The sequence below is a fragment of the Chelonia mydas genome, chromosome 9 (genome assembly GCF_015237465.2).
Source record: "Chelonia mydas isolate rCheMyd1 chromosome 9, rCheMyd1.pri.v2, whole genome shotgun sequence".
Lineage (NCBI taxonomy): Eukaryota > Metazoa > Chordata > Testudines > Cheloniidae > Chelonia > Chelonia mydas.
Window position 1 is genome coordinate 18,022,380 of NC_057855.1, and position 22,469 is coordinate 18,044,848.

At 39.9% G+C, this 22,469-nt stretch overlaps 2 protein-coding genes across 6 annotated transcripts in view; both read left to right on the plus strand.

The window, feature by feature from the left end:
* Positions 1 to 873, plus strand: part of WDR49 (WD repeat domain 49) — a 72,173-nt gene extending 71,300 nt beyond the window's left edge. For all 4 annotated transcript variants that reach the window (XM_043522815.1, XM_043522818.1, XM_043522817.1 and 1 more), the window contains one exon: positions 776 to 873. The gene's annotated coding sequence lies outside the window, so the exon portion shown is untranslated. The remainder of the gene's footprint in view (positions 1 to 775) is intronic.
* Positions 874 to 1,018: 145 nt separating this feature from the next.
* SERPINI2 (serpin family I member 2) lies at positions 1,019 to 22,469 on the plus strand. 2 transcript variants are annotated; one of them, XM_007055509.3, is made up of 9 exons: positions 1,019 to 3,868; positions 5,401 to 5,710; positions 8,614 to 8,841; positions 10,408 to 10,602; positions 10,707 to 10,899; positions 11,811 to 11,908; positions 12,581 to 12,667; positions 15,722 to 15,811; positions 22,329 to 22,469. In XM_007055509.3, exons 2-9 carry the CDS (start codon positions 5,446 to 5,448, stop codon positions 22,403 to 22,405), a joined length of 1,233 nt encoding a protein of 410 aa, XP_007055571.1. In that variant the 5' UTR covers positions 1,019 to 3,868; positions 5,401 to 5,445; the 3' UTR covers positions 22,406 to 22,469. The 2 variants fall into 2 exon arrangements, with proteins under 2 accessions (XP_007055571.1, XP_043378756.1); XM_043522821.1 differs by lacking the exons at positions 1,019 to 3,868; positions 5,401 to 5,710 and adding an exon at positions 7,737 to 8,028.

Sequence of the window (22,469 nt, forward strand, 5' to 3'; positions counted from 1 at the left end):
CATAACATTCAAAAACTGGTAGCAGAACACTTCAATCTCTCTGGCCACTCAGTAAAAGATTTAAGGGTGGTAATTTTGCAACAGAAAAGCTTCAAAAACAGACTCCAAGGAGAAACTGCTGAGCTTGAATTAATATGCAAACTAGATACCATTAACCTGGGTTTGAATAGAGACTGGGAGTGGCTGGGTCATGACACATATTGAATCTATTTTCTTAAGTTAAGTATCCTCACACCTTCTTGTCAACTGTCTAAATGGGCCATCTTGATTATCACTACAAAAGTTTTTTTCTCCTGCTGATAATAGTTCATCTTAACTAATTAGCCTCTCAGAGTTTGTATGGTAACTTCCAACTTATCTGTATGTGTATATACATATATCTTACTATATGTTGCATTCTATGCATCTGATGAAGTGGGCTGTAGCCCACGAAAGCTTATTCTCTAATAAATTTGTTAGTCTCTAAGGTGCCACGAGTACTCCTGTTCTTTTTGAGATTACAGACTAACACGGCTGCTACTCTGAAACATGCCATATGCATAAGTGTTTAAAGTGGTAGAACACTAGTTTTGACTGGCAGGAGGAACTCCAGGTTTTTTTCTGTATGAATTTCAAAACATGTTAGATAAACTCATGGTAAGAGTGATTTAAAGCAAACAAAATGTGCTCTGTAAGTACACTGCAGTGACATTCATAAATAGTCATATTATAATGTAAAAACTAAAAAGACTTAAAATAAAGCATATGTATAATTAACTCAACATCTTCCTTTCAGAACTGTTTTTGATCATCTTGGCAATATGGAAATAAATATCAGTGAACAATTGCACCAATAAGTCAAGCACAAAACAATTAAACTACAGATCTTGAATGTGAAGAATAAATTTTCAAAACACTTTTATAGCTAGAAGAACTGTTACTCCTGTTTTTGAGTGTTTGTAAACTTTATTTTGTTCCTGAGTGTTGTACATTTCTTTCTAAAGAGAAGCAGTGTATTAAAAAATCCCACTTTTTTGTCTGAAAATTATTTACTTACTGTAACAAGTAGTGCCTAAGATCAATTTAAATGTACTTTAACATTGCCTAAATGTTATTTATACAGTATCATAAATGTGTATGCTGCTTTATAAAATATGACAAGATTACCCGCAGCCATTTCACATATTCCATGTTATTATTATGACTTACTGTGTTTTTATGGTAGTGCTCACAATGTGCTTGGTGCTTTCCAAACACTGAAACATGATTTCTGCTCTGAGGAGTTTACAGTGTAAGGATAGACAAGTGCACAGAGGTTAGGGGAAAGGAAACACGTGTGACAGATATGGCATTTTCCTGCAATATCCTTGGGAGACCTTATGGAATTAACTTTAAGTATCTTTGGGGTCCATTGTATTAATGAATGTACGAATGGTTTATGTTTTATTGTGGGCCGGGATTGTATGTAACACCTCGGGAGAGAGGGGATGCGATGTGAGACCTGGGTGTTCAAAAGACTATATTGAACAATGTGCCACACAAGAATGCACTTTTGGAACAAAGTGTGTTAAGTGGTTTCCCTGGGGAATATGTAGGGGGTGGTGAATGCAAATTCCCCACCTCCGATGATGCCAAAACTCAGCCCTTTGAAGCTGTGCCTTCAGGGGTGGGCCATTGTCTGCTGATTACTTGTTACAAGAGATCAAGATCAAAGACCCAAGTTGTTTAAAGGAAAGACTGAGCTATTCATTGTAGCTTTGAATCTGAGACAGTTATGAACTTGTAACCATGGGGGAAACCCCCTTGTGGGTTTTGAAGAACTGATACCTATCAGAGAACTAGATTGGAGTTGGGGGGTAATCTCTGGTAAACTTTTTGTATGTGTGTAGGTTCTTTTATTGTTTTCTGTATCATGTTCACACCTTAAGAATAAATGTGCTTGCTTAGAAAGAGCTGGTAACTCTGGCAATTATACTGTTCATAGACTCTGGCAAGAAAGCAAAGTGCTGACCTAGCTTGTTTAGGCAGTCTGGCTTGCTGAGGATAGCACTGTTTAGGCAGGGAATTGTGCAGCCTGGGAAAACCCCAATCAGGAGGGAGAGGGACATGGGCCTCTGAGGACCCTTGAGTGAGTGCCCTTAGTGGATCATGGAGGGGGAATATAGGCAACAGGCACAACATGCTCCTCACATACAGGTCATCTTAATTTACTGTCAGCACCATGGCAGGAGTCTTCAAGAGGAATTTGGACGCGGCAGGGCAAGGGCACTGCAGGTGAACTTGAGCTGTACCATGCATAGGGGTACATGTGGATGAAGACATAGGGGTAATTTTCATGAAAAGCTGAAGGAAAAGTGAACAAGGCCGAGAGCATTGGTAGAGCAGAGGATACTGTCCCTGTCAACTGTGTGGTGCTGAGTAACATGAATTAACTTTATTCTGATCTCAGTTCCACTTAAATTTCAAATCTGACTAGCTTCAAGCAGAAGTCTTTAAAAAAAAAAAAAAGCAATCTGCCATTGAAATGCTCCTTCTTGCCTTCTAGAAATGGAAGGCAACCCCCTTCCACTCTTGTCTCAAAATCATACGGCTCTGAGGTGCAAGCTGGGAAATATGTTATGTATAAAATTCTTCTTCTTCTAAAGCTTGTGCAGTTGTAGTTCTGTACTAAGGAAGCCTGACTTCATAGAAATAATAAATATGGGCACTAATGGTTTCTCAAACTTCTTAAAATACTATTTCTGTAATACATACAGGCTATGTCAAATGTCTGATTGGGGCAGTATTTTATCAATTTTTTGATTGGCATGCATTTGGGATGACTTGCATAACTCGTGATGGGCCCATCCCATACTCAGACTGACTAAGGGTACATTTACACTGCAATTAGACACCCATGGCTAGCCCACACCAGCAGACTTGGGCTAAGGCGCTGTTTAATTGTGGTGTAGACATTTGGGCTCGGGCTGCAGCCCTACGTCTGGGCCCTCCACACTTGCAAAAGCCCGAGCCTGAACATCTACAGTGCAGTTAAACAGCCTCTTAGCCTGAAACCCAGGAGCCTAAGTCAGCGGGCATGGGCCAGCCTCAGGCTTTTAATTGCAGTGTAGACACACCTTAAAACCTCTACACTACACTGTCTTGTATTCCTTATATCTATTATATAATGTTGCAGCATTTTATCACTGCTTGTTGCACTAAACTGTTTACGCTAAAATTGTGCCAGCCCTTATGTAGCTGTATGTGTGCGGATGGAATAAGGAGCCTTTCCCCAATCATTGCCCCAGCACAATGGGGAACTCCAGGCAGCACTGTGCCTTGTGGAGGCAAGAGCCTCCCAATGCTCTGCACTACTCTACTACAGGCTGGGGCTAAACACATGTAACCCTTTGTCCCTTTTCCCCTCTCAGCTATGCTTAAAATATATACATCCACAATGGCTGATGTATTTGCAATTTGCAGGTGAAACCATGTGGAAAAAATAACCATTATTTCTGTGGGTCAATTCAGGAGCATAGTCCATAGTTCTGCTTCAAATGCAGACTCTCTCAAGGTAAACTAAAAGGATCAGAAGGGCACATTAGAACTGAGGTCATGTTTCTGAGTTATGCTGTCATCCCATTAAACTGAAACACAGTTCTCCCCATTAATTTCTTACACAAGGCAAGACATCCCAATTAATACTGACACATTTTAGAAAGACAAATTTTCATAATAAACTTTGTGGCCACCTGTTATGGGTTTTGGTACATTAGTCATGCTGCTTTTCATGATAAACATAGTAGTGTCCTTGTCCTTGTTGCTCTTTATTTTTCGTTTCAAGGCAAACCAGTTTTTAAGTGTAGTGTTGCTGTGAAGTGTGGAGAGAGAGGTGAAACTGTTTTTCCGGGTAAGCATATGCATGAATTCTTTAAATTGCTTTGGGGAACAGGAAACGCCGGTTGCTATTAGTATAAAACTAAATATTTTAAATGATGTAGGTGTGTATTTTTATTATTGCCTAATCCAAATTCCTTTAAGCTATAGCTTTCTTAAGCTAGGACAGAGCAGTAAGTATAGACCTGATTCTTATTCCCATTGAAATCAAGAAGTGCTTTCGGTGACTTCAACAGGAAGGGAGTGGGTAATTAACTGAATTCAAAATATAGTTCTGCAACTTAACATGTTAGGGCTTAAAGCCATTATAGTCAATGGAAAACACCCAGTGATTTTCAGTGGATTTTGGATTATGAATTTAGTGTAGCACAGTTGAAATGGACAGTTAGGGGTTTAGGCTGCGATTACTCAAAGCAGCCTAAGGGAGATCCCTTAGACTCCTTTGAAATTCCAGTCTCTAGTTTCCTCACATGATTGAGGCTTATACTCAATGCTGATGTTGTTAGAGGTATCCTCTCTCTGTCTGCCCTTGATGCTTGCTCATCTGGAATTTAACAATTCCAAGGTAACTCCTGAGCAGGAGGGATTCCATTGAATTTCAGGCTTCATGTGAGTTAATTTTGAGTTTTGTAATATCTGCTGTATTACTGTGCCAGAATGTAATTAATTATTTAGTAAAATGCTTTTGTGATAGACTTAGAGTGCTTTATAAAACCAGATCTATTCAAATGTACATTTGTATTATGAGGCTACATTTCTAAAGCAATATTTGTCCTGGAATTCAAGAGCAACCCATACCAAAATCCTGGATTCAAACACACTTTGGGGTCTGAAAGCTCATCCCTGATCTGAATTGTACAAATGGCCCCCTGTCATATGAATACACTGATTCAAAATCCCAGATCCAAACACCCTAAAATTCAAGGTGCTAGAAGTATAGATTCAGATTAATATTTTACGGCTACAGATCATTTAGAATAGTATATACCACTCCAAATAAAATCAAGCACAGCATGGTGTTTTCTACTACATATAAGTGTGGTAATACAGCTGTGTGTAAATATTCGTTACTAGCATCAATTAAATGGATCAGTTACTTAACTGATTGCACAGATAAAGGACATTCCTTTTCCCTTCCTATGACTTGTTAAAGGATAACTTCTAACTGTGGTAAACAGTGAACTTAATACGGGAACACTACATACATTATGCCAAAGGTACACAGAATGATACTTGCAAACAATCTTTAAATATTCACGTTAACCTACTCTTATATAGGTTTTTGTTTATCAAGATTAAACCTCTTTTCAGGTATAGAAGCTTGCTTTACGGGATGATTTACATAAGATTCTATTAGAGATCAAAGGTAACATTTCCTTGTGTTAAAAAGTTTCTTTTATACTGGGTGTATAATTTATGGGTGAGATAAAGAAATTGACCAATAGAACTACGGGAAGGAGCTAGATGCTGTTTATCGTAACTTCTTAGACAAGTGTGGTAGTGTGAAGTTAAATCACTGTTCTGGTTTTTATAATGTGATTTCAGTTCCAATCATTCAGAGGGGAAAAAGCTGCAATAAACTGTGCTACGATGAGAAGTGCTTTATTTCAGAGCCTTCTCTTGATTACAGCTGGAATGTCCTTAACGTGCAGCCCCATCTCTAATCCTATGGCTGATAGCACTACCCAACTTGCGGTGGAGCTCTACCAAGTTCTTCACTGTTCTCCTAAAGAGGAGAACATCATACACTCACCACTTGGTGTTGCTTTACTTCTTGGAACGGTGCAGTTGGGGGCAAAGGGAAAAGCACTTAATGAGATAAGACAAGCTTTGAAACTGCAAGGAAATAAAGATGGTGAGTATCGCTTGATCTACTGTCATTCATGCTGTGTAATAATGGTGAAACACACTGGTGAGTGGTATTTAGTACCTAGCTCATGTCACATGACATGACTGTCAGGGTTTTGAATGATTATTCACTGTCACATGGCACTAGCTCCTTTTGCTAGATCTCATTCTCTTATCTTAAAATGCAAATAAAGTATCAATCTCAAACTAATGAAGCTAACTAGTAAAACAGAAATGGACATATCTAAGATGCAGAACAGGGTAGAGGACATTGGCCAGTAGCTACCATCTCTGATCCTCTGTTGCTTTCTTGTTCATTTCTTGTTCTCAGAACAGGTTCTTCCATAGCAGCCAGCTCAGTCACTGACATGGATACCATACCATGCCATCCTTACTTCTGTGCTTCTGCTGGCAGCGCCGCTGCCTTCAGAGGTGGGCTCCCGGCCAGCAGCCACCACTCTCTGGCTGCCTAGCTCTGAAGGCAGCACCGCTGCCATTTGTAGCACAGAAGTAAGAGTGTACCCCCCTACAATAACCTTGCAACCCCCCCTCCCACCACAACTGCCTTTTGGGTCAGGACCCCTACAGTTACAACACCGTGAAATTTCAGATTTAAATATCTGAAATCATGAAATTTGTGATTTTTAAAAATCCTATGACTGTGAAATTGACCAAAATGGACCGTGAATTTGGTAGGGCCTAATACATTTTATATATACAATTTGCATAGCACCTTATCCATAAATCGTCCCATTGAAGTCTTGAGACTACTTACGGAGTGCAGTGCTCCCAAACATGAGTTAAGAGTATCAGAATCTGGCCTAAGGGGTATAAGAAGTCAACTCCAGCCACTCACCCCTGGCCTCTACTTCCTTATTTATATTTAATATCATCTTAATGAAAAGTAATAGGAAAGTCATTACAAATTTCAAAAATAACCCTACAGTAGGTAATTCTACAGTGAAAAAGACTTACAAAAATTTGTTGGCTAAATGATTTTAAAATGTGTACATTTGGTACAAAAAACACTGCATTCTTAACAGCTAGAAATAGAAATAATTGAAGCCCATGTTCAATTACAGGTTCCAGGAAATGTAGTAAGTCCATTTTAATTGCTTTGAATAGTTTTAATGCAATCTGTCCTAATAGAGATCATTGATCTGCAGATCAAATCCAACGTGCAAAGTACATTTTTAACATTGCAGCACTTTGTTTGGTACAATGGTCTTTTTCCATAGACTCCCAAGAATAATGACTTATCAAGGGACAGCTGGGCATTTATAGCTACATTTGTAGATCTTCAGTGCATGACATAAATCCATTCATTCAAGAAGATGATTATTAACCATTTTAATTTTTTTAGAAAATATTTAAACAGACAAGTTACTTAGAAAATCAAGTCTTTGACCTCTGCCATGTGTCATGCTGCCAGTCACTGGCAGAAAGGGATGTTTCCAAAATGCCTATGCAATGCAATATGGCACTAACAGAAACTAGTTAGAGTGGGTGGTTACAACACTGAATGGATTTCATATCTCCGTGTTGTTAAAAGATGTGACACAACAGGAGAGGAATAGAATGAAATAAACCTGGGACATAAGAGGGAAGATACCTGTAAAAAAATGCAGCTTGCAGTGCATTAAATTATAGAGTTAAATGAATCCTGGAGGCCAAAATTCAGCCCTGTTGTAATAAGTGACTTCGGTGGAGTTACTTCAGGAATTTATTTGGCCTGGGAACTATAAAAAATCAAATATGTAATCAATACATTGTGGATTTTAAAGTGTAACTACACTCGGTAGGGCTGCCCCGTTATCCGCCCCCCAGGGTGTCTTTCAAAGATAAGGTTAGCCTGAGCATGTGCAAGTGACTTCAAAAATCTTCTCTATCAGACATGTTACCAATGCTGAAAAGCGTACAGAGTCAGACACTTGGAATACTCAACTCATAGTATCTATTTAATTAGTGCACCAGTGAGATTCATTCACCCTGTCTTAAAATATATTTAGTTCATGCTTTGCTTATTCAATATTATCCTCTGAAGGAGGACAATAGGTTAAAAGAGCCAGACTTTGCCACCCTTACTCACGCTGAGTAGTACCTTACTCTAGGTATAATCCCACTGATTTCACTGGCCCTGCTTGTGGAGTAAGGTACACCCAGTGAGAGTAAGGAGAGGCATAATCTGTCTCTGCACTAAAGCTGGTGATGTGAATTAATCTTGTATGTGTAGGTTAATGCATGTTGTTCCTTATATAGAATATGTTTATACCTTTCACTCAAGAGGACCAGGAGAGAGAATGGTTTCAGTGGGGGGTGAAGGAGGTATGCATAGGAGAGTTTTGAGTGTGGGAGAGAACAAGAGGAGTTCCTACTTCTCTCTCTCTACCCCCACTCCCTCAACAAGCAATCCTTGTCACTTTTAGAATTGAACTTTGTGGGGGTAGCATTTGCCCCCTTAGGGTTTTCCAGTCTTGAACCCTTTTGTTGTAGTTTACTTCCCTGCATCTGCAGGTCGCTTGTGCCACACAAACATTTTTTTACGACACTGACAGGGATGGTTGGAAGAAGACTGGTTTTAAAACCACTGACAGTTTTGAGGAATATCTAATCACCTTACCAGTTACACCTTTACAAGGTAGCTTGGGTAGAAAGGGCCTGTATTCTGGGGACGGGGTGGTGGTGGTGGTGGGGAGAGTCTCTGAATCTTCTGTTTTTTTCCAAATGTACATGCAGCATAAAGGAAACAATCAGAATTTGCAGCCCATTTTCAAAAGCAGCCTTAGTTGTACGGCACCTGAACCTTCAGGAGATTATGGAATGCATTTTGTACATGGAGAATGATGCTATTACACAGCTGCTTTATGTTCTTCAAGTGAAGATGCTACTATTAACATTTATTTTCCTTAGGTGAAGAATTCTCTCTGCTCCAGACACTTTTCTCTGTCACCTCAGAAAAGAAAGAATTTACATTTAATCTTGCCAATGCCCTCTACCTTCAAGAAGGATTCATTGTAAAAGAACAGTATCTCCATAGCAACAAGAAATTTTTTCAGACTGCTATAAAACTGGTGAATTTCCAAGACACACAAGCTTGCACAGAGGCCATAAGAACCTGGGTAGAAAACAAAACAGATGGTAAACTCTCTCTACAGCTTTCATAAAATCACTGTTTGCTAGTTAAGTTCTTCCCCTTTAATGCCCGAAAATATATAGAACGGGTTGGTGGTTGTATCATTGATCTGTGACAGATATGAGACTTTGCAAGAAGGAATCTGGAAGTTAGTACCTTCTTTCCAATATAGCCTGTTATTAAGACCAGCAACTAGCCCTTAAAAAGAGAAAAATACCAGGCTGTTTGCTAACTCTAATGATCTTCTTTTGATTCACAGTCATGTGAAGCATTTTTTCGTAAAATTATTTAGTATGGCATTTTTACACAGCTATAGGTTTTGGGACGCTGGAAATCATCACTCCTTGCCAAGTAGATGATTATTTAATTTGTTAATAACAAGTGCTCCATTTCTCACATTTACTGTAAATCATTAATACATGTAAGTAAAATCTATTAATTTTCAGAACACTATACAGTTGCTAAATAAACTCTGATACTCCAAGTAAATATAGAAGCTAGCCACCAAAGCCCCATGTCCAATGTGAAACGTTCAGGCTTAATTTTACAACAGGGTCCACAGAATTATGTAACTCTGCCTATAAGCCCTCTCTGACCTTTCTTCACCAATTAATATAGTATTTTGTGTGTTATTCAGTTTGATAATGTTCCATTTATTTTATGCTGCTCCTATATTTTAACTCTGATGTGCTGCACATTTTTGTATTGACATCGAATAACTGAACCAAAGAAGTTGCCAGGGGAAAGCTGGAGGTTTTGGAAGCTGGGTATGGGACAAAAGGGGATTTTGGTATCCAGGAGTGATAAGTGGTGGGGAGGCTGCTGATATTCTGGAGTCATTTAGCGGGTTGGTACCAGGGAGAGGAGATAGTTCTTCCCCTTTCCCTTTCGGACAGGTGGAGAGCTGACTTTAAATCTGGAGGCAAAAGGCATTTGAACGGCTCATTCCTTACCAAAGCAACTATTGACACCAACTATCTGCCTCACTGTACCCATCCTAATATCTGCTGCTACATTCAACAACAATGGAGAAGCCCATTAACTTGATATTTCTGCTAAAATAACAAGCAATTAAATTACCCACATGTCATTGTTAACACCTCCTTAGATAATGTTGTCTGCAGACTCAGATAGACATCCTTACATCGCTTACACTCGATTCATAACATGAAGGTTTTCTTTATAAGGGAAAGATGAAAGTTCATTGAAAAATAAATCCTGCATTCTGGAGCAGAGCTCTGTGATAATATCAAAATAATCTGGAACTCTGCAGGAAAGTATTATATTCCGTATTATACACAAAACCATCCTAACATAATGAACATGCTCTGGTTCCCATTTATGTCAATGGCAAAATCCCATTCACTTCACTGGGACAAAAGTATAATGACAAACTATTCTCTAATGTCAGAGTGCAATAGCCTTTTTTTCAGAGTGTTATCATAACAGGGAATCTTTAAAATCACAGCCTGTATATTACATGCATGCTCATTTTAATTGCGTTTAAGATAGACTAACTGGCGTTTATAGCGTCTGAAAATTTTGCTCATGTCCTTTTTTCCCCCCCATAGGCAAAATAAAAAATATTGTTTCAAGTGAAGAATTTGGTCCCCTTACTAGGCTTATTCTGGTGAACGCTATTTACTTCAAAGGAGACTGGACACAGAAGTTCAGACCAGAAGCTACTCAGGAGATGGATTTTACTAAGAGAGATGGTTCTGTAACTAAGATACCAATGATGCATCTTCAGCTGAGAACAAAGTTTGGTAATGTAAAATATGCATGTCTGTGTGGTGACCATAAAATCATATATATTGTCTTAGTAGTTGCAGTTTTCTTACTGAAGCCCATGGTTTTGTATTTATTCTAGGTTATTTTTCTGACAATAATGTGAGCTACCAGGTGTTGGAATTACCTTACAAAGGGAAGGAGTTCAGCTTAGTTTTAACACTTCCTTCAGAAGATGTAACTATAGAAGAAGTAGAAAACCTAATTACAGCTCAGCTGATAAAAGACTGGTTTGCTGAAACACAAGAGGAAGACGTAGAAATAAGCCTCCCTAGGTGTGTAATGTACTTCTCAATATTCTTATTTTTCATTATCCCCTCTAATCTTCCGTTATGGAAGCATTAGGGATTAAATACAAAAATAGTCAAGAAAGCCTACTGACGACAGGCCCTGATTCTGCTCCCACTTAAGTCAATGCGAATTTTGTCATTCGTGTCAGTGAACAGAGGATCAGATTGGACCTGATTTTCCACTACCTTGTACCTTGTGTAGACCTATACACCTGTTCCAAGTAGGTGTGAAATGCTACCGGATCAAAACTCTTCATTCACTTACATGAGTGGTGGCATTTTATACCCACTTCACTCTCTCTTTGTAAACGAGCCTGGCAAAATGAAAACCCAGGTTTCCTGGATGGCAGAGCAGAGCGTGAACATTGGCTTGGAAGTGTGCCCTCATTTGGTTATTTTAGCCACCACTGATCTAAAAAGGTGCTTTATTTAGTAACACTACATGGACAAATTAAAGTTAAATTAAAGGTTTGCGCTATTTAATATCCACTGGTAAGTACAGGTGCTCTCAATGACGCTTTACATCTTGAGTTTTCGACCACATAATGCCTCTATGTCTGGTTTCTTTATAATTTTAAACATTGTCTCCCTTGTTCAAAATAGTAATAGTACGACTATGAAACCTTTAGATGGTGCTTTTCATCCGTATAGCTCAGAACACTTTACAATAAGTGGGCAAGTAGCCTTTAACTACTTACTCACTACATCGATTAGGAAACGATTAGAGAGGTTAAATGATTTGCCCAGGAGCACACAGCAGGGGGATATAACCTAGATTTTCTATCTTCCTGCCTCCTGATTTAACCACTAGGCTTGCTGCTTCCATTGATAATCATTTATTGACTGGGAAAATATTGATAGTTATACAATGAGTCTCTTTTCTATATGCTCTATAGGTTTAAAATAGAACAGACAGTGAACTTACAAGAAACGCTGCGCTCCCTCAATGTAACAGAGATATTTAGTGGCGGCTGTGACCTTTCTGGAATAACAGGTGCAGTGATTAACAATTCTGATATTACAATTATGAAACTTTTATCTCTGTTTTCAGTTGTCATCACCTTTTATAATAATGTACTTTAACCATGTACTTTTCAGTATATACTCAAGGCAAAACTGCACGTGCATGCGTACACACATCCGTGCGCACACACAAGCAAACTTTTCCCCCACTCTACATCAGAGAACAAGGGTGGCTTATTCTTAGATTCATGTTAAAATGTGGGGAGCAAGTGAATTGTAATTTTGAATGTATAGAAGATCTAAGGTTTGAAGTTCATGGACTCCTAATTTCTGGAAAAAGTTACACACGCGACCCAATATTGTTTAAGACCTAGATTTCTCAGATCCCAGTGTTCCGACAAGACCATTTTCCTTATATTACATGAATAATATATGTGTGCATCTACAGACAAGTGTACATGCTATATTTTCAATATACAGTACCTCTCCTTTAGCCTAGACTTTGCTTCTTTGTTTCTTCACCCTTTAACTCATCAAACATTAATGGGAGAGTGGGTGGCTGTGGAAATCGCACATGTATTTTTTGAGGCTGGGAACTAGGAAATGAACATGGAAAGGGTCCTCTGATTTTAACAGTTAAGCATTGTGCATGAGCCTTCATCTCTCAACATAAAATGTAATAATTTATATATTTCCCCTTCAGAATCCTCTGACATACACATTTCTAAAGCCATCCAAAAAGTTTGTATTGAGGTAAATGAAGATGGCAGTGAAGCGGCAGCATCCTCAAGTAAGATGTGAATATTTTCTTTGCTTAGGAGGATAAACACTTATCACTCCAATATATTCTGAAGTTGATGCGAGTGGCTCTTGAGTAAATGTTGGATGCAAATCATTTGGTGCAGTTTTCACCCATGGTTCTTCCATTTCAAATTAAATTATTAAAATGCATGCAACAGGCTTACGTGTGTCTGGACTTTATTCCTCAACCCATAATCGGACAAAAAAAATCCAACCTTTCCCCACATATTTGGCTATAAGTTGATATTTTTTCTTCAGTATGAATACAGTCAAAGGCACCTGTTCTTCCAAAATAAATGATTTTTAAGGCAACTTTTACAAAATGAAAGACTCAGCAACTATTTTTATTCATGACTTTGTATCAATGCAGGTCATGCAAAATCATCACCCTATTGTTGTTTTTAAACAGATTTTTGACACTGTACCTATTCTGATTTTCAGTATGTTTTCCTTGTCCCTACCCCCAAAGTAAGCAAATTTTTAAAATATGCATGCCTATGCATGAGTGCAAGGGGGGTAGAGGAAGGACAAAAGGATCTAGTGCAATGCACCTTGTATAGTGAGAAATCAGAATTTCATGTTTGCTCTTCTTTAATGCAAGGCATAAGGAATCATAGTACTGTCAGGGCCCCTGATCCCATAACATCGATGTGAGGTTGGAGTGTGGCTATGTTGCCATCTCCCCAGCCTCCTTCCACACCAGCAGAGACTTTCCAAGGCCAGCTTTTGGGTAGTTATATACATTCCACTCTGTGTGTCATAAGGTGCTCTGCTCTGCACACCACCAAATGCCCTGGCAGCATTTTAATTAAGTCTGTCCTTCATAGGCACAATGTCTCTGGCCATTATCACTGCTGCACCCCTCTCGTCCCTAGTGTTGGGTAGAGCAGTGACTGCTAAAGCTACTGTCAAAGCCTGTATTTTCATATTTGGTGTCCTCTGCAGGAATTGTTTTCTAAGTGTTCTGTAGGTCCTAGGAAAAAAATACACCTTGGACTATTTATTTTTAGGGGGTTTTAATTTAATATATGTTTGATTTGGATTTTGAACACACACACTAAAAACACAGCTAACAAAGTTAGGTAATAATAGCAAATTCTGCATCGTGTACCTTCATGGACCATAATGCAGTTACTCTTGCTGTTTGTTAACGTATGTGAGAGGAGAATTTGGTGCATTGTGTCTCAACTCAGCACATAGTGAAGAAGAATATTGGAAGCAATCCGCTTGCTAGCAGCTATTAAATGAATTCATAGCTCCCAGACACGCTACTTGAAAGTGTTCTCTATATTAAGTACTTAATAAATAATCCGTCCCTGGATTGAACAACACTAATTGAATTACACAGTGCATATGATACTTATAACACTATCTGCAGGAAGTCAGAGGTTGCTACCACACCGAGTATACCATCTATTATGTTTTTTGGTTCCTGTTCTCATTTTCTTTCCTCATAGTGTTCCTCCCAAGTGTTTCTCAAAGCCTAAATATCCCCTCTCAGTTTTTGCATTTACTTTTTTCTGTATCAGAAGGATGACTGTTGTAACATTAGGTATTTTGGTAGACAGTTATTGACTGGCATATGCTCAGATATTACAGTGATGAGGAGGGCATCTTTGTATCAAAGCACCTCAAAATCATTAACTACCCCCACCAAAATGCCCAGTGTTGTGACAACCATCCCTCCTATTAAGGCCTGTTGAAGATGGTTCCTTCTGAGCTCATCAACGTCACTCTCAAAGTGGCTAATGAGTGATAAAAGGCTCTGTTCTGCAAAGGCTGAGTTCTCGGTCTTCTCAATTTTCCCAGCTGCTGCTGACCCAGGAGCAAAGGATTTGAATTCTGCTCCCTCACATAGTAACAAGTGCTAGACTGCTGGGCCCAGCCTGTTGGCACTGTAGTTGTATTACACTGCATGAAAAAGTTCATCTTGTCTTTATGATAATTTCTGCTCTAGCTTTTAGGAGTGGCAAAATTCCATATTGGCTGTGGGCTGCTTGTGAAGCCCTTTGTAATGGAGATGATTTACTGTATCTAGCAAGGATGTTAATATGAAACAGAAGATAACCTGATTTTATTTTAATGACAGCCTTGCAGTATCATATCTTAATTCTTAACCAGCCCATTTTCAGTGGTAAACCATTGTTCTTGAGCACATATATCACTGCATAAATGAGCCATTTTAAGCTTTCAGTTTGACAGATGCCTGCTAGGAAGATAATAACTATAGTTAAAGAATATAGTTACAATATTCCATTCAGATGAGTTTTAAAATGAAATGCCACATCTTGAGCTGAAGAAGGTAAAGTCTCAAGATATCTCCAGCAGGTTATTATCTTAATAGTTTGTGCTAAGTCCTCAAAGAAAATGTCATATTACAAAGCAGCTGTATAATAGACGAGTGATTTGTTCTTGTAATCGCGCAGTTGTCTTTATGATTTGTAACAAAAGAAAAAATCCAGTTAAAATACGTTTGTCATTTGGTAATCAAGAACAGCAGTTCATCCGGTGTGTGTGTGTGTCTCAGTGAAAGGCATTTTACATACATTTATCACTTCTCCTTACTGCACCATATACTAGACACCTGACATAATGGGACAACAGTCTGATCTGTTATAGCAAAATCTCGTCCGTAAGAATGACTAATATTTCTAATCTGTGATGTAGAAATCCAGCCCACGGACCATATACAGCCAATCTCCATGGCCACAGAAGGCCTCTAGTACCAGAATGGGTGTGGTTCCTTTATGCTGTGGGGAGGTGACTGGCTGTATGGTGCAGAGGCTAGCTTTGCTTATGCTCCCTACACAGTGACTCATCCAATCCCCTGGACATTAGAAAATAACCTGTTTCAGTCACTGGCCTCAGGTAGCTCCGTTCCCCCGCTCCACACAGGGTGGCTTCTTAGCAGCTTCCTTGGCTTGGGGGGAGGATGCCTTCTTTACCCCAAAGACACTCCTTCAGCACCCAGACCTTCTGCTTAGGCTTTGTATTGGGCAGAGGATTTATCCCTAACAGAAAGTCTATTGCTTTGTGTTTGTAGGCACGCAGATGGCAGCGATCATGAGCATATCACATAACCAGTTTGTGGCTAACCGCCCATTCCTATTTATCCTAAAACATAATCCAACAGGTAAGTTATTGCATTTACACTCCCTCTCCTGGGATTTTTCAAAGGGATACGTGTCAGATAGCACTAGCCCAAAATGTGGCTTTCGTTGGGAAAATATGGAAAATAAAATTAAGAAAAAAATGTTCTTGTTTGTATTTAAACATTCCTGGGGAGTGTCTGCAACCCAACCAGGACCGCACATTGTACTAGTGCGGGGGAACAAGGAAGTGAAATGGACTATGAAACTTCTGATTACAAATAAAAGTGAAACTGATTAGTCTGACTATTAGAGAAACAAGGTGAGTGAGGTAATATCTTTTATTGGACCAACTTCTGCTGGAGAGAGAGAGACAAGCTTCTTGTGTAAGCTCGAAAGATTCCCTCTTACCAACAGAAGTTGGTCCAATAAAAGATATTAGCTCACCTATACTGTATTTATAATATCCTAGGACCAACACAGCTACAACAACACTGCATAGTCTGACCATTATCTAAGATAAGGGAAATGCAAAAAGAAAAACACTAAAAAGAAAACTAAGTACTATTAATAAGGAAATTAGAAAAGCTGTTGGTTTGAATTTGTGTCTCTTTAACAAGGTCTGTAAATTTCACATATATTCACATTCAGACCATTCTCTGTCTTCATTTTATCTTCTCACATATGTGTTTCAAACTCCAGGCCTGACAGTCTGATGTGGCTTTAATCTATTAATCCAGACCCCACACTGGTTGAAAATTCTTCAGAATTTCAACTTTCTTTACCTATTCTCTGCTCCTCACAGTCCTTATGTCCTGTTGAGCCCCACTGAACCTTAGATGAGCAGCCATTGTGCCAGTAGGCCTAGCTTCAATCTCTCTGAAAACAGTGGGAGGTGGAAGCCAATTTTATTCAGGGCAGCTTCCTTCCACATGCAGATAGGCTGTAGGGAAGTGGCAGCTATCTTGCTAGCTTCTGCTCCCTTGACAGGTAGGAAAACACTCAATGTCACAATAAGATGGTGAGATTTAGTACAGTTGTCCATTCAGCCAGCACGTCTACTGGTCAGGGCCTGCTGCTTTAGTCTCTTTTTTAGTTCGATGTGTCAGGGACAGGGTTCAGAGGGGTCAGCTTTCTTATCAGTAACTCCCTAGTCCTGCCCATCCCAGGGCAAGGCATAGGTGAATCTCATGTGGGTAAGGGGACCCAGTCTCTCACTCCTGCAGATTCTAGCCAAGTGTGACGGCTCAGGCTGACCTATGCTTTGCCCACCTCTTGTTCACCTTACTGTGGGCCACTCCTTACCCCACCTGATGTCTCAGTTTGGGGCGTGGCTGCTGTTTGATTACAGTCCTTTGCTCCAAACCCTGAGTCTCAGGGCTGACGCACGCAGGCAACCCTTTGGTGCCCTGTACATGGTTCTCCCTGCCTCTTGGGTGATGTCTCAAAGAAGCGGGAGAAAGATTCATTGCAAGACCTCCTCAGTAAAAGCTCCTCCTCCTGGAAATGATTTCTCTCCTCCCCTCCGCCTGGGTTGCTGGAGCTCTTTTTATAGTGCTAATTTCCCCAAACAAATGCTTGGCAGTGCCAGAGAGGCAGCGCTTTCCTGGTTCAGTATGGCTCCAGCCTTTCCCCTGCCTCCACCTTAGTGAGGGGTTTGTAAACTCCATCACACAAAAGCTGACAATACTGCTGATGTCAATTAGCAGCAGCGTAACAGAGCAGAATTTGGCCTAGAATAGCCAAAAGGTATCCCATTCACCTCAGTAGGATAATAAATATCAACATTAACTATTTAACTGCTGATCACTTCAGCAGAAATATTCACTTAGCATGTATAGATAGTGGTTGGATGTAGGCAGGGATCAATATAGGAGGACTGGACAAAGGCAGTTGGCATTCCGCTTCATATTCACATCAATTTTAAAAGTACACTGCTATAAGCACTGGAGTATGTGGTGCTTTCACTTCATTTCCTGTCTCTTAATGCTTGTCCTCTGACCTCTCTACCTTTTTCCCCCCCACGGGTAGGGGCTCAGAGAACAGATACTGTTCTGGACACAGAACCCAATAAAGAGCTGAATTTATGGTAGTCCTAAACATGATTTTCATCCTCCACCAATCAAGTGGTACTGAATGCAACATCTAACTTTGCTAACTAAAATATTAGTTACTACCTAAGTACCATATTTTTCCCCTCAGTCACTTTGCAAAACTTCTAGACATATATGTGTGGCTTGAGAGCAGGATATTGCCCTAGCTTTGTAGCCCTGACCTCAGTGTGTTAATTTAAAAAAAAAAATGTAATTCAGCCATTTCCACAGAATGAATTTGGCTATTCTAATGATTTTGGAGGAAAGTTTGTTCATGGAGGCTAATACAGTTATTTAAAAGTTGGGCTTGACAGAATCCATAAGTATCTTTTAGATAAGCTTTGTGTCTGAAACTATTGTTTTGAAGTTATGTGAAATCAGTTTGGTTTTAAGAATGTTTTATTTTTAACTAGTAATAGACTCCATAATTCTATAGGTAGTAGGTCCCAGCAGAAGTTTTAGGTCAGCTTCTTGCATTAATATTTTAGCTTTAGCTCTTTTCACATCATCATTTTTCTTGATTTTTTCCTTTCTACCGGTCATCATAAATGACTCTGCTGAACTAAGATCCTTTAAACCCCTTCCAAATAAACAAATAGAACACTTATTTTCCAGAAATATTCAAAGCTAAGACCATGTATCCATCCCCCCCATGCATAGGAGTCAATTGAGGAAGACCAGTTTTGATTTTAACCTTCAGATAATGCAAATTCCTTAGAACAAATACATTTCATAAACTCCATGAACCAAAGGAGCATGTGGCATTGATGCAATGGGAAATCATAACATTCAAAATAAACCTTTTTGATTTCATTACCACATGGCAGCAGTTATTGGTTATTTTGTATTACAGAGCCATATGATGGCAATCAGCACACAAAATCAGCACACAGAGAATACCAGGGGAAAATTCCTTTTTTTTTTTAAGCGATAACTTTTAAAAAATAATGTGTTTAATGAAAATCTCTACTGTTTTACAATCTGCGCCGAAATTAAAATGTCAAAACTAAATCTCTAATTAAAGGAGTATCTAAGATGAGTGACAACTCATTTATAGGAGATGGTAATGGCTGCCATAAAAGAGGGAAAATTACTGTTATTTTTAACAATTACAATCAGTAGTTAGTTATAGCAACTTTGGAAAGGAGTTTCAGGAAATCTGTCATAATGATAGGCATTTGAAGACCAATATAGGCCTGATTCATGCCTGACCTAAATAGGATGTATGGGCCAAATTATTATTTTGGAATATTTGGATCAATTCCCTGTCTTCTGATGAAAAATCCCCTTTCCTGGAGGCTGCTATACTGCCCTTCCCACATACGACTTGTCTGAACACTCATCCTGGAGAGAAGATGAGAGAGAATAAATTACACATGACAGAGGTTAATTATGTCACTTAATGCTCTAAAGAAAGGCGTTCAGATATTACAGTGATGTGGAGTGATAGGAGAACAGTAGCCATCACAGTTAGTGAACACCAGTCCCAGTCATGTAACAGGAATATTAACCTTCTGTAACTCTGAACCATGTCAGACATCAGCAAATTAGGTTCAATCTCTTGAATATACAGTACATATAGCACTGGTAAAAAAGAGCTTCAAGGACTCCCATAAATAGTGAAAACCAGGGACTGCTGGGAGAGGAATCTGAATATATAAATAACTCAGTCAGATATTTCCATTTAAAAATAAAATTAGAGAAGCTCAAATGTGCAAAAATAAAAATAAAATAAATAAATGACCCAACCTTAGATCAACTTGAGAGAGTAAGTCGAGACGGATGGCCAACAGGAAAAGCCATGGCGATTGTGAAGATAAAAAAACCCTATTGAGACCAGGAGAATAAATTGCTGTGTGAGATAAGAGTCTGGATAAACAACATTGTATCACAATACTGCATAGAATGAGGACAAAAATGCTAAATACAGACACAGCCTAACTGGGCAATGTGAAGAGAGGATCTTTTCTGGCCTTATATGAATGCTGTCATCCAAGATAAGTTATCTAAGTTGTAAATCTTCAGTGAATTCACATGCAAAAGAACCAGTGAAGCTACATGGGATTTTTGGCAAACATCTCTAATTAAATGGGAAAGATATGACCTCTTACTAATGGACTACTATCTGGGTTTTTAAAAAGTTTAAGCACACAGCACACTGCATAACAACTTAATGTTCTATAAATGTCAAGGAAGCAGGGTCTGCCATGGATGAGAACCAATGCCTTTTGAGTAGCCTCTGAGGAGGAGATGTAGAGGCAGCTCTGTGAAAAGACTTCCTCCCCCAGAGCCAGACTTCCATTTCGAATCTGACACTTGTCCTGGGTAGTGACTTTACTGCAAAAAGAGATTTCCAGTTGGGGAGAAAAATGGGATTTTACTATGTATAATGCTAGAGTCAAACTGAAATGGCCTTTGGCAATAGCAGGAAGTCACAAAGAGGTCATACACAAAGGGATTAGTTCCTGAGGCAAAGTAAAAAGTCTTTAATAATGGTAAACTATTCCGGTGTGTGTGTGTGTGGGGGGGTAAAATTCCCTAGGGTTCGTAGTCTGAGTTATTGGAGCTGACAGCAAGTAATAGGAAGAGACTTGAGGCACAATAGGGCATATATTGTAAAAATGTCTAACCCAGGGGTAAGGGTAAGATTTTTGTCACAGAGGTTATGAAAATCATGGCCTCTGTGACTTTGAGGCCTCCGTGACATTTTCTGTTTCAGCCTCATGCCCTGGGGTAGCAGGGGCCCCACAGCTCCCAGCTGCTGGCCCCAGAGGTCTGAGTTGTCACAGGTGGCGGGAGCCCTTGAGCTCTGAGATGCCAACCCTGAGCTGCTGCAGGCGGCAGGAGCCTGGAGCTCCTGGCAGTTAGTGCCCCCCCCCCCACCTTATTTTTAGTAAAACTCAGACAGGTCATGGGCTTCCGTGAATTTTTGTTTATTGCCCATGACCTGTCCGTGAGTTGTGTTAGTGAATTCACTTCAACAAAAAATAAAACAAAACCGACTCCAATGAGAAACTGCAGAATTGGAATTAATGTGCAAACTGGACACCATCAGATTAGGCTTGAATAAAGACTGGGAGTGTATAGGTCATTACACAAACTAAAAACCCTTTCCCCATGCTAATTTTCCCCCCTACTGTTACTCACACCTTCTTGTCAACTGTTTGAAATGGGCCATCCTGATTATCACTACAAAGGTTTTTTTTAATCCTGCTGATAATAGTCCACCTTAATTGATTTGTCTGGTTAAGGTTGGTATGGCAACCCCCATCTTTTCTCGTTTGACCTACCTACCGTGTTTTCCACTCCATGCATCTGATGAAGTGGGTTTTAACCTGTAGTGATGGGACGACTCACCGACACGGCACCTCCTACTGGTCATCTGGGAGGTAGCTCTTTTCCAGCTTTTGAGCACCCTCTGCAGGCCAGTGTCTCGCCTGCCACTGCCCTCCCCCCCCACCCCATGTCCCTCCTGGACCCCAGTGTCCCTTTACCTTGGGGTGCTGCTCCCTGGCAGTGCCCCCACACTCTGGGTCTCCCCTCCCAGGGGAACCTCCAACCTGCTATTCCCACCTTGCCTCAGTGGCTACTGCCAGTCCTCATCTAGCCCCCACTCACTGGGGCAGACTACAGTCTGTCATGGCCGCTCATCATTGGCAAGGAGGTTGGACTAGCTGCTTCTGCCTATTCCCAGGCTGTACCTCTGTAGCCCCAGTACCTTTGTAGGCCTTCACCAAGGCCTGCAGGTCCCCAGCTCCCTTTGCCCTTTTCTATTGCTCTGCTCTAGGTAGCTTGCTCCCAGGGCCAGAGTGAGACTCCTTCTGCTCCTGGACCCCAGCCCTCTTATCAGGGCCAGCTGAACCCTAACTGAGCTGGCCACACTTGTGGTCAACTACTCAGGTGCTTTCACTCCTTCTTCCAGCCACAGCCCTCTCCAGGGCTGCTTTTAGTATTGGCTCCCCAGGGCAGCCCTCTCCCAGGACCGGCCTTCAGGGCCGGAGTGGGGTGACCACCCAACTACATAGTCTCTAAGGTGCCACAAGTACTCCTCGTTCTTTCTACCACAACTGACCATGATAAAATCTCTGGTACACAGGAAAAAAAGCAATCGCCGTTACAGAACTATACATACACCATACTGTACATGCAAAGAAAGTATGATACAAAATAGTGTATCTTAAGTACTCCAAGCCATACAATTGTAGCTTAGATATAAATGAAATTTTATATGTTTAGCATAGGATTTCTTCTTCATACAAATAATAAGGGCTTGCAGGATCAGTTTGGCCAGATAGGGGAATAGAATTTAATGTTGTTTGTGTCATTACATTTAACTCTGACATATTTTCTATTGACAGAGAAAAGTAGGAATAGATGAAAAAAGTTATGTTCTTATTCTTAATAATTGGTACTGAAATCCACACTAATGCTTACCAGCAAACATATGTAATACTCTTTCAATTTCTAGGTTCAATTGTGTTTATGGGAAGGCTGGCAAATCCTGACATTCAGAACACAAGGAGAAGAGATATGGAGTCACTATAATCATAACAAAGGCAGAAAAAATGTAATGTTCTAAAATTAAAGTCTGATCATTATTGCAGCCAAA

Coding starts and splice junctions, on each gene's coding strand:
- SERPINI2 (XM_007055509.3), top strand. CDS start 5,446: ATGAGAAGTGCTTTATTTCAGAGCCTTCTCTTGATTACAGCTGGAATG. Junction 10,900..11,810: donor GTAGAAATAAGCCTCCCTAG/GTGTGTAATGTA, acceptor TATGCTCTATAG/GTTTAAAATAGAACAGACAG. Junction 11,909..12,580: donor TGACCTTTCTGGAATAACAG/GTGCAGTGATTA, acceptor TTTCCCCTTCAG/AATCCTCTGACATACACATT.